This window comes from Salarias fasciatus, chromosome 9 (assembly GCF_902148845.1).
Source record: "Salarias fasciatus chromosome 9, fSalaFa1.1, whole genome shotgun sequence".
NCBI lineage: Eukaryota > Metazoa > Chordata > Actinopteri > Blenniiformes > Blenniidae > Salarias > Salarias fasciatus.
This window is the reverse complement of record NC_043753.1, coordinates 13,038,333-13,050,894: the sequence shown is the minus strand read 5'-3', so window position 1 is coordinate 13,050,894 and position 12,562 is coordinate 13,038,333. Positions and strand designations below refer to the sequence as shown.

General features: G+C 43.4%; 2 protein-coding genes across 2 annotated transcripts in view; one reads left to right on the top strand and one right to left on the bottom strand.

The window, feature by feature from the left end:
- Positions 1 to 9,177, top strand: part of cntnap2a (contactin associated protein 2a) — a 205,846-nt gene extending 196,669 nt beyond the window's left edge. Inside the window, exons 23-25 of the mRNA XM_030099964.1 lie at positions 4,284 to 4,571; positions 6,396 to 6,467; positions 6,658 to 9,177. Of these exons, the coding sequence (XP_029955824.1) occupies positions 4,284 to 4,571; positions 6,396 to 6,467; positions 6,658 to 6,857 (560 nt within the window). The 3' untranslated portion in view covers positions 6,858 to 9,177. The remainder of the gene's footprint in view (positions 1 to 4,283; positions 4,572 to 6,395; positions 6,468 to 6,657) is intronic.
- Positions 9,178 to 10,804: 1,627 nt separating this feature from the next.
- On the bottom strand, positions 10,805 to 12,323 carry LOC115394617 (lipocalin-like). Its single transcript, XM_030099961.1, has 6 exons — positions 12,105 to 12,323; positions 11,845 to 11,984; positions 11,637 to 11,716; positions 11,449 to 11,562; positions 11,245 to 11,346; positions 10,805 to 11,156 (listed from the first exon to the last, which is right to left on the bottom strand). Exons 1-6 carry the CDS (start codon positions 12,306 to 12,308, stop codon positions 11,137 to 11,139), a joined length of 660 nt encoding a protein of 219 aa, XP_029955821.1. The 5' UTR covers positions 12,309 to 12,323; the 3' UTR covers positions 10,805 to 11,136.
- Positions 12,324 to 12,562: the final 239 nt, after the last annotated feature.

Here is a 12,562-nt window from a genome sequence, read left to right as displayed (position 1 = left end):
GCAGACATCCTGATCAGGGAGGAAGGTGGAGAGGTACACGCCTCCCTGTCTGCATGCACCGTGTGTTCAGTGGGCTAGGGTGTTGCAGCTGCAGGTGTGTTTTCCACGTCGGAAACTCATTGCCTTACATCCTCTTCAGCTATTATATATGTTGATTATGAACTGATGTTTACTTAGGTGTTCTCTCTATGCTAACACACGCCTCCTGACTTTTCAAAATTGACATTTAGACTCTTATATCAACATTTGGGAGGAGACACAGCATAGTGAAAGTATGCATTGATGTTGCACTCATTCTGGAATTACAGATATTACAGACGTATTAAGAATATTAGCATCTTATCTCATGTTTATATACTCATATTTACTCTGTCTGCTTGACTGCTTTCCTCTCTTTTTCACCGTCTGGCTGTTCTCTGTTCAGTCACGACCAGCAAACCAGACACACTACCTGTATACACTGGTGTGTGTGTGTGTGTGTGAGGGTTTGTATTACAAATGGGTGTGGTGGGTGGATTCACATTATTATTCTTTTGAAGTGTCTCAAACACATCATGTTTTCAATACTCCTCCCCTCTTTGCCTTTCCACCATCCCTACATCAGCTTCCATTTGTTGCCATGGAAACTGTGCTTGATCTCCTCTGCTCCACCCTTCCGTTCGAGCACCCCTCATGTAACCCCGTTTCTTTTTCCCCACTCCTCCCTGTCCAGACGCTCACACCTCAGACCCCCTCCTTTCTCCCTCCCCTCCTCTCATGTCTCTCACCTTTCCACTCACGGCGAGCGTCTGCCACACCCTCCCTCTTTGCCTGTTCTGCAGGTCTCCCCCCATCCTTTTCTTCCTTCTGCATCCAGCAGCTTTTTTCGATTTCCCTTTGTTAATTTCTCCAACACCGAATCACACCCCCCTCCCAGCATCCTTCTAATTGGAGTTTTATATGCTACCCCTCACCTTTTGAATTATTCATGTCATGTCACCGGCCATCACGGTGACACACCATCAGGAGGTACGATCCTCTGATCTGTGTGTGTGTGTGTGTGTGTGTGTGTGTGCGTGTGTGTCTGTGAGAATCGTATTGGATTTGAGAGAAGAAGGTAACATGTGGCACCAGGTATTACACACACAACAAGGGACCTACACAACAACTACAATTATAAATTTCATTCCGTCTAAAGCCTGAAGGATTAGCCTTCGCTCTCTTCAAATGAAGATTAGTGTATGTGGTGATGTTGGTTTGTGTATTAGGACATGTTTTATTGATTAGTTTGGAAAGCTCCTTAAGACTCCACCAGGGAAAACTATGGGAGGGATTACAAACCCTGTGATCAGTTTGTGGTGACTGGTCGTGGTAAAACAAGATTACTTCTTAATGTTATTGCATTAGTTTCCTATTAAGTGCTGGTTATGGATGACGCTCTCCATAAAAACCTCTTTATAAGCTCATGCGTTTCATAATGTTGAGATTTGTCAATAGAACAGTGTTGTTACGATTTAATGTGTTAGTGGGCTGTTGTTTTTTTTTCTCTCTCTGGCTTTGTGAACAACATTTTTGTGGAATAGTGTATCCCTGGTTCGAGTCCAGACTGCGCCTGGGGGCCTTTTAGTGTGAAGTTTGTTCGTTCTCCGTGCATGAGTTATGTCTCCCTCAGTGCAAAAGCATGTGTTTGAGGCTATTTATTGATTTAAACATTTCTTCTGGACGAATCGGTTCGAGCGGCTCTCAGGGCCTCGCAACACTAAGAAAATATATAAAGCAGCCTAAACGATACACGGATGGATTTACTATTGCAAGGGTTTATCTTTAGTCGCGAAAAAAAATTCACAACTTCTAAAAGGTTGTTAAATATGCAAGACAAATTTATTGGACTGCATTCGATTCAGCAGACATTTATGTAATTGTCTGAACCTTTTCTTCTTCCATTAGAGCCTAATGGATGTAACACCATTAAAATCACAGGGGCGGCTTGTCCGTGACAACTATTCATCATGCAGAAAGTGTGACGTCTGTGAGTCATTCAGCTACAAACACGCTGTTTTTCCATTGGAAGCTTGCTCTCTATTTACTATGTGCGCACAGCATATGGCATTGTATGTAAAGCAGCCTGTTATGCTCCCAACAGAGGGCTGATTAGTATTCACACGCAGGGCTCTGCAGAGATCCAACACATGTTCTGGCACACCAGAGAGAGAGAGGAGTCGGATTCATATTCGCGCTGTGTATTCAGAAGTCTTTCGTTATCAGCAATCCAGTCGCTCTCCTCAAAGTGAGTAAGACTCACTCTTGCTTCCCTCCTGTGCCTGAATGTGCCTGTCTCTGCACTTATCTTGTAAAACCCCCACGCACATGCAAATGAGAACACAGTTCCACATCCAGAGCATTTTCGCAGCGTGAAGTAGCTGATGGCAGGTACAATTGTGTGTGATCCTGCAGAAAACGTTGACCCTTTGCATCATTAGACAGGTAGAGCTGAGTACACCGATGCATACAAACGGCAGTCGCATATCGCTCTGAATCCAGTGGAGTAGCTTCTGAAAGCAGAACCACCCGTCGCACCTCGAGTGTCGCAGTAATGGTTGTTTTCTGTGCACTTACAGATACAGCGAACTGCATTTACACAGCGTGCGTGTCTGTAGGAGGTCTGGTCAGATGATGAACACCAACAAGACTCGCATACTGCTTCGCTCTATTCCTGGCAGAACAATCAATAACACACACACACACACACACACACACACACACAGACAAACACACTCACTAGTATTTGACCCATCAAAATAACATAACGGCATAGAATTGCATTACAGGCCTCGTCCAGATCCTCAAATTCCCATCACTGAACATAACAGGGTTCATTAGATAAGCTCAAACGCACATGTGCTCCCACACACACACACACACACACACACACACACACAGATGTCCAGTTGCGTTGATATTTCTCTGCAGGGTTGTCCAAATACCTTCTGGGTGTGGTGCGGTTGTGCAGCATCTGAAAAGCAGTGGATATGAAAGTTTCTTTCTGTACTGGCTCCAGACGAGCGTTCGTGTTGAAGAGGAGTTTATTTAAGGAGTCGAATGCGTCGCATTTTAAACTAGTCCAAGTTTGTGTGAGAATGGTGAGTGTTTGACGATGTGGATTTTGTGCACCGTGACTAAAATGTAAACATTAGAGAGGGTTTTTTTTTTTTTTCTCTTGTGTGTTTCCTGCAGTTGGTTTTCTCTCGTATCATCTCTGAGGTTTGATTTGAGTCAATGTAATACATGATTCATGCAGTTCTTTCAGCCACAGTTTCTTCCACTGAAATATTTGTTGCGTCACAGAGATAATCTCCAGCTCAGTTCTGGGCTCGGAGGCCATTCTGTCTGCCCGCTCTCCCTGTGAATGTTGCACTTTTGCTGGGAGATCCAGATTTCTCTCTCAGTAGAAAAACATGCAATAGTGATTAATTAGGGACTTTAAATGTTGTGTGTGCTCGTCTGTCTGTGTTTTTTGCCGACTGGCAGACTGTTCAGACATATCCGTCTGTCCCATACTTAAAAATGTTTCCTTAACAGACTGATTGATTATTTATTCATGTTGTTGACTGGCTGTATGAGTGAGTGTGCATTGGAAAGGGCCGAATCAATTGCCCCGCGCGGGATAAACAAAGTTCTCTGAACTTTTGTGTTAAAGGTGTTTTGCTTTGAATAAACAAAGCGATGGACAGAAGCAAAGCAACTCGCTGAATGTTTTCCAGCAGCTTCTTCAGTTTATGGGAAATCATATTAATGTAGATTAGACGCAGCAGTAAAGGTCATTCAACAAATAAAAAGAAATACGCAGCATTTGTCATCACAGCTGTGTTTGTTAATGACAGAATTATCTAATCTGCAGTGGCCTTCCATTATCTCCGTGTAAACGTTTTGATAGTAAACTGAACACTAAGTTTTTTGGCACTCACATTGAAAAGTGGAGCATAATATATCCATCACGCTAAGATACACCATGAAACTTGCTTGCAGTGCTCTTAAATCATCCCATAAATCGAGGGGAAACTGCAGAACAGCAGGGGAGGGGGAGAGCCATAAATACTTAGAGAGTGGTAGAGGCAGTAATTCACTATTCAAGCTGTAATTTGACATTAGAGGTCAGTGTGTGTGTGTGTGTGTGTGCGTTTGTGTGTGCGTGCGTGCGTGCGTGCATGCGCACGCTTTTGAGTGGTCTCCACAATCTTATATTCTAATCAGTTTGGATCGTCACACTAACTCTTCCTCCTCTGTCGTTCTGTGTCTCTCTTCAGAAACTGGACACATAGATCCGGTCCTGATCGAGCGCTACAACACGCCGGGCTTCATCGGGTGCCTGTCGCGGGTCGAGTTCAACGGAATCGCCCCTCTGAAATCCGCACTGAGAACAACAGCAACACAGACTCCAGCCACACCGACGGCGGGTCAGCCAGAAAAACAGCCTGCCGCCGCCTCGCCCGTGTCTTACCAGGGGAAACTGGTGGAGTCCAACTGTGGGGCGTCGCCTCTTACCATCCCGCCGATGTCTGCCGCAACAGATCCCTGGCATCTGGACAACACAGGTGGGTCAGACCTCCCTTCTCCCTCCTTCCTGAGAGAATACGGCAAATCTGATTATGTAGACTAAAACAGAAAACCTCCAGTCAGTCACACGCTGCAAACTGTGAAACCTCTGTTTGCCTCTGATACATTGTCATTTCTCTGTTTATTTCCTTGTATTGTCTCTCATGGCATCGATCTCTCTTCTATTTCTTCATCTTATGGGGAAGCTTGTTTGGTCGTTGAACTGAAATATGCCTCCAATTTCTGTCGGAGTGCAGCTCAAATTGTCAGAACTTTGCTCACATTTGATGTTATAGCCCCAGAATTTCCTCCTTTGGGATTGTTTTTTTCACTAAATCCTGTTTTACGCAAATTGATTGAACCTCAACAGAAAGCTGTAAAAGTGAAACACAATGGTATGATTTAGATTTTCTTTTACCTTGTTGTTCGTGGATTAAAGACAATGTAGCATACACACACTCACACACATGAAGTGCACAAAATCACCATGAACTTTTCTCCTAACTCCACTCCTCAGACAGAACTCACACCGAGCATACCCCCGTTCACTGGTCTGCAGCTGATTAGATAGGAGCCGTAACCAGCTGTGTAACAAGTGTACCTATTATTGTGGCAACTCGATTTGAGACACAGTCCGCCTTTGTTTCAGACTTGTACAAATACACACATTCACATGCACACACACACACACCCACATCTGTGTTCTTGTGTCTATTGTTACAGTCAACAGCAGCATTTAGTATTCAGAGGGTCATTACCCTGGAAGCAGCTGTCTTCCTCAGGCTCCGCGCCAACCGAGCCTCTGGGAACGGCGAGCCCTGTGAGATTGATCCCCATCATCGATCTGGTCTTCAGGTTCAAACTCACAGTCAGCACTCCGACATCCGTCCACTTGAATGGATTAATATTTGCCTCCAGTTTTCTATACATAGAGCCGATCTATAATTTATCCTGGACTCTTTCCATCTCTCATGTTTAATGATCGACGTCTGGCTTCCAAATTGATTTTTTTTTTTGGCTCCTTTATCGTCGAGTTCTCATCTTCATTTCCTGCTGTTTTCTTTTCCGTCCTCTCCGTTCTCGACCTTGTCCGCCGTGTTTTCAGACGCAGCACATTTCGGCCGTTGGATTGAAGCAACATGCAGGCGGCTAACAGACCATAATGACTCTAATTACCCTCCTGCCCTCTGTGGCTTTTTCCATTTTCACTGCCTCCGTCTTTTGAATCTTAGTCATGCTCTTGACTTCCCAGGAGAATTGTGGGTAAATCGGCCGGCGGGCGAAATAGCTGATGGCTCTTTTCACGCAGAGGTTTTGCGTGTCAACATCTCATCTGTGCTTCTCACAAGTATTGCTGTTGAATAACAAACTCCGATTTGCAGGATCGTCCTCTCCTCCCCATCATTTCTCCTCCACAGAGAATCGCAGCAATTAAATAATGAGTGTTGACAGAGACCTACAGCGGACAGAAGACGTCATTAACCTCTTAACCTGTGATGGAAGTTCAGTGAAACTCATGAAATCACCAAACGATACGTTATAATAAACTCCTCTGCAATGTCCCAAAGACTGATTAATAACTGTCGAGGACATATTTGAGGATAATCTAAACCTTTATAATCCATTAAACCACCACAAATTATGCATGAAATGATACATTGTGAAGAAAATAAACCATTTTTATGGCTTGTCTTTGAATTTTCCTGACATTGAAATGACTCTGTGCATCTCAGTGGTGTTTTTATCATGATTTTTTTTGTCCGCTAATCTCATAATAAATAGATTTTTTTTTTTATATGTCTTTCTTTCTGTGTTTCTGCCAGATGCTGAATTCCCCTTCAACGAGGAGAGAGTTATTCCTGATGGAGTCAACAGGGACTCAGCCATCATTGGAGGTGCTCATGTCATCATTTTAAAAGAAATGGTTATAAAAGATGAGATAAGAAATAACTGCCTGTGTTGAAGATTTTTCAGTTGTTGGGTTTCGACTGGTTTGACGGGAGACACAGACATGAATTCCTGGATTATGTTCAAACTCATTCCTGTGTGGACTTAACAATAACTCAGTGTCTGCTTCTGCTGCAGGTATCATCGCGGTGGTGATCTTCACCATCTTATGTACTCTGGTGTTCCTGATCCGCTATATGTTCCGCCACAAAGGCACCTACCACACCAACGAGGCCAAGGGCAGCGGCGAGTCGGCCGGCGAGTCGGCGGACACGGCCATCATCGGCACCGACAACCCAGAGACCATCGACGAATCAAAGAAGGAGTGGTTCATCTAACGGTCGGCGTTAAGACTCTGAGAGGAAGCATCAGTTGCCGCAGAGATGGATGGGGGTTGATTAAATGACCGATCAATATCGGCTATTTAATAAGACTATAATCTCCCAGAGAAGGTCTGGATGTGATGTGTGAAAGACATGTACAGAAATCTTTTTTCTTTTGGTTTGTTTCTTTGTTTTTTGTTTTGTTTTTTTTTTATATATCCAGAGTATTAGAATGAGAAGAGAGGGGCATTTATTCAGCGGAGCACAGCTACAGTGTCAGAGACTGTACATGTATATACTAACCGGCTTGTCCTTCTTTGTATCGTGCTTGGGAGTTTTCAGGAGTCCTTTGAATACTGTATATGACAAATAATTATACTTACTGGGTCGTGTGATAGCAAAGATTTATTGCCAGTCCCTGTCGCGTTTTAATTTTATATTTTAACAAAAATCTTATATCAAAAATGATCAAGTCAACATGCCAAACTTTTATTTATTTTTTTTCCCCTCAAGCTGTGGATGCACCGGTCTGTCAGCGCTCATATCCATGGAATGACGTGCTGCGTGAATCGTGGTAACAGAGTGGAACACAGATGCCAAAAGTCACTTTGTAAATATGATTATTTGTGTTAATTTCTCCTTTTCTCAAAAGATCTATTCAGAGTCAAATACATAAACACTAATGAGAAAATCCATATCTATATGAGAGTGATATCATACGTCTGTCCATGATGTTATTTATCTGTGAAATACAGAGTTTTATGTTTAGATATTATGACGTTGGATTGTATGAGACATCTCTTTCTGTTGAAGGGCAGAGAAGGGTTTCTCAGAGCATGATGGGAAATCATGACACCCCAGGGTTGGTTTAGCTCAGCATGGCAGCTTTCTTTGAATTCAGAATGGGTGAAACCGTGAGCCTTTACTCATTCAGACTCCAACAGTCACTTTGTTTCTTTGCCAAACACTTGAGTCTTATGTCTAATTTTTAAATGAAAATTTTAAAGTGTGTTTTTTTTTTCTTTTTCTTTTCTTTTTTGTCATAACTTTACATCTAAGAGAGACTTTAGGCAGTAGGTTTACAGATTGTGCATGCATCTGTGCAGATGTTGGGATCGATTACAAGTACCAGGAACGACAAAATCAGGAAACGTGGCTCACACCAATAAGGATGCGTGTGTGTGTGTGTGTGTGTGTGTGTGCATGCGTGCTTTTGAAAGCGGTCAAAAGCAGCGTTCGACAAAAAACTAATTTCTTAACAGGGGTCTGCAACCAGCACAACACATTCAAGCTTACTCAGTTAACAATGACAACTGTTCATCTTTAATTTTCGTATGCAGAAAAAAAAAAAGAATCAGCAAACAAACAGGTAAAAACTAATAAAATGTCAGCAGATCCTAATTCTCACTGAAGGTCAGATGAAGGCAGGGATAAACACGGCTCTCTGATCTCTGACCCAGGACCAGGTTAGCATCATAATTGGCTTGTTCATCCACCGTGCCTTCAAAGTATGGAGCCACCTCGCCTCGCTCTGCGCTGCTTAATTTCTGAACGACGACTGTACTGCTGCTGCGTGAAATCTCTCTTAGGTGTTTTAATGTATCCTGATTTAAACGGTGCTGTGTTTAACTGTCCTCAGTTTTCGAAGCCTGATTTTGAAATGTTCGTTTCTCTGATGTCAAAGAAGGAAGCACAGCCGAGAGGGACCGTCTGCAGCGGGACGAGCGGCATGCGTGAAAGAATACACACCTCCCCTCTGTTACGCACACGTCTGGAGAAGCATGAGTCAGTCAGAACATTGTGTGGAATGAGGAGGCAGCTGCTTCGCAAACACTCTGAACCGAGCTTCACTCTACAGTGCCATCGTTATCCGACATGCTGTCGAAACATGTACACGTTGTGTTTTCTCGCCGTGTTCTTCCTCTCAGTTAACGTTTACCTGTCGATCCCGTCATAGCTTTTGGAACCAGTCGAGTTTGTTTTGTATGTCCTGTTTGGTCAGATTACTCCATCGCCGCCGTCACCACCTTGTGGGTGTTTGCCGGCTATAGATCACTTTATGGGAGATATTCAGGCAGCTGGTGAACAGAGCCTGCCGTCTACTGAGGCCTCAAATGAGACGTTTTCTGTTCTCTTATCGCATCCTTCAAGTCAAATTATTCATTTTCTTTTCCTCAAAATCAGACTATAAACATGTAAACAAACCCTTGATATCTATTTTGAGTATACCTGACATGATGTGAGGGGATAATCGATGTTGACAGACTAGACCATAACCCATATGTTTTGCTTTCAGTTCTGTTGAGTTGAATAAAGAGTGTTTGATCTTTAATATCACTTTTTCCCCCCAATGCATCTCGTTGATTTTTATTACATTGTGAAGGAAAACCTCTTCATGATCTCAAAAGTGAAGATCTCTCTCCAGGAAGAAGATGCATCAGTATCTAAATCTGCCATGAAGAGAAGACCTCATGAGAGCAGATGGAGGGGTTACTACAAGCTCCCGAAAATGCAGAAAGGTCAAATTAGACTTTGCCAAAGAACAGTAAAAGAATCCCAATCATTTTAAGGACACAACAACTTGTCGATGTCAACAAGGTATGGTGCAAATCCAGCGTTTGATGATGTCCATCCCCACTTCAGGCAGCCACTGCCTGCAAAGGATTGCTAATATTCATGATAATCATGAAAAAAGTGCTGAGACCGTGAATGTGTTTTCAGTAAAGGAGAGAGTGGATGTTTAAACAGTCATAAGCTGCCCTCTTGTGGCCAGATGATGCATCCTTATTAAATTCACTATGTAATAATAGTTGTGTTTCAGCTCAAGAAACAAATGATCAGAATTCAATACAGAAAAGAAAAGTGACTTTTTTGTTGTTGAGTGAGTCCTCCATAGATATACAGATGAAATGCAGTAAACTTAAATAGGATCTTATTCGGACCATTCCACAGAAATGCCATATCCATTTTCTTATATGCACTGTGAAAAGTTTTGAAGATAGTGATAAAATCATCATGACTGATATAAAAAGCGATTCCCAGGAATGTGTTATTTTACAAATCTCTGGTTGAGAAAGTAATGTGTACAAATCCAAAATAACTGCAGGGAGCATTTCAAAGAGCAAACCTCTCAGGTTCAGTAATCAGGGCCGAGGCTGCCTGCATGTGATGTTGTTGCTCTCACACAAGCCCGGTTTTCTCCTGGACGTCACTGTATGGGATCAGGAACGCTTCTGGAAACTAGAGCGGTGAAAACGGTGAGTCGCATTTTCTTTATTTTCTGTCGGAAATATAATTTGAGCTCATCACATTTGCAATCATCTCATCTTCAGGGTTCCATCCTCCTGTCTGTAAAGAGTGGTGAGGATGGCAGGTGGACTGGATGGTTGAGTGACTGCAGGACTGCGATGGGCCGGAGGAGGCTGAGGCTTATTACCCAGTAAGAAAATCACTTCTCAGTTTTATCTGCGTTTCTCTTTAATCTCAATAAAATAGATTAAATAGGGCCTGTAGATGTTAGATTTTAATATGGGGGTTTGATGGGAGGTTCTGTTTTTTACAACTGCCCTTGTATTTGTAAAAATGGCCATGCTTTAAATATTGGATTTCCTTCAGGGCTTCAAGTGGTGGTAATTTATCCTCACAATCGCTTTTTCAACATATTTGTAACTTACATAAATCTGATAAATTAGTGTTCACTGACTTGTTCTTATACTTGTAAGAGGGCTTCACGGTAAAATTCACAACTGTTCATATCACTAATTGTCTTGAAATCAAGTTTGTGTCACCTAAAAACACACTTTCTGCTGACCAAATAAATCTGTTGTATAAAAAGACATGTTAGTCATTGCAGCTCATCACAAAATATTTTAACAAACACTGTGCAAAAATGATTTAATGTGCATTGCAGAGACTATAGTTACCCAACCTGCAGAGGGCAGAACATATGACTCTAAACTTTGTCCTTTTTCAATAGTTTTATTTGCTTTGATTGCATTTTATTAAAAGACACTACAAAAGGAGATCAGCAGTTAAAAACACACATTGACACCTTTCACGCTCTTCCCGCCCCCTCCACCACAGCTTTTTGTCGATCCGCTCTTATGCCACAGTCAGTTTGCAGAATGAAGAGGATAAAGTCTGAATCCAGATCAGGCTTAATCTTTGGTTTGCTGAAGGAATGTGAGACTAGACGCTTAAGTTTTATTGTCCAAGGTGGAGCTTTGTCACAGTGCAGGCATCAGGCGAGAGTCTGGGGCTTGGCAGACGGAGCATGTTGGATGCAGCGGACTCTTCAGGCCTCAGGACATTCAGCTATAAAAATGCATTCGAAGGGGTCAGTAAACAGACGTTTGAACCACTCAGAGTCAATCAGATGCGTAAAGGTTGACTGATAACATACCGTTCTTCGGCAGGAAAGCGATGTTGTCTGAGAGGATTCCCGTGTCTATGGAGTACTGAGTGAACTTCTGCTGCAGGTCGGCGCTGATTTCAGGAGTGCGACCTGCGACCACAACACCGGCGCCATCAACCCTCACCAAAGTCTGCCTTCAGCATGCAATGCTTCCCCGAAATATAGCCGGTGATGTTAGTGAGTAGGACTTACTGTAGAGCTTGTTTAAGACCTCGGACACGCCTTCCTTTGTCTTGATGGTGTGGACCAGGGCGTAGTCGTCGTACACCACATCGACAATCCGCATGTCGTTGTCATTATTCCAAGCTGTGGAAAGGGGAAACAATAAGATTGTGCCCTAAAACAAACTGTGTCTGAGTGTGTGTGTGTTATGAACTCACCCTGGCTGTGGAAAGTGAAGCGTCCAGGAGTGTCGGTTTTCTTGGCGAGGTGAGTCATCCTCCAGCAGGTACCATCAGCACTGGAAGAAATAAACAGACAGAAATGCAGAATATGGTCAGTTTATGGTCAGTCTTGCAGAAAAACATTAGGATCTTCTCTTTCCTTCTTTTTGTCACTTTGAAACATGATTAAGAAATGATTGCTTACTTCAGATTGGAGTAAGAGAGGTCCAGGTCGTCTCCCTCAGTTGGCGTTATCGTGGCAGTCCCCATCTTCATGTCTGCCTTGTGATTCACAAACCATTGTGCATTGGTAGCAAAGCCAACCAGGTACCACTTGCCTGCCATCTAAAAGAGAGACGGAACATTTGACAGTTACTCTCCTCATTGAGTCCATCAAAACCTGACTTCAAACAGCACATGCAAGTCTGATTTAGCAACAACTTGACATGTCAGAGTTTTTCTTACCCTCTCCAGGCTGAAGTCTTGCACAGGCACGACATTTGCCCAGGTGGAAATCAGCAAGCAGGACAGTGCAGCCAGTATCCTCAGCAGCGTGCCCTTCATGGTTTCTCCTCTCTTCTCAGCTTCTCGGCCCAGGAAAGCGATCAGGAGCGTGGAGGCGATGTGACGGGGGTGAAACAGGAGGATTCCTCTTATATGCTCCCCCATTCCCCTCCTCCAAGCTTTCCTCTCCTCTGTCTCCTCCCCCCTTTTCCCTCCTGTTGCAAAAGCCTCTGCTTTACAGAAACTATTTGGCCCTGGCCCAGTGGCATGCAAATCACGGCAGTTATACAACTGGCACGTGTGGATGGAGAAGGGAGAGGTTGGGGGGGCCAAAGGGGGCATTTGGTGAATAATAGAGTGTGATTCTCTTCTCCCCCTCCCTCCTTCAGAAATGTGCAGGCATGACTGGCCTGCCTAAA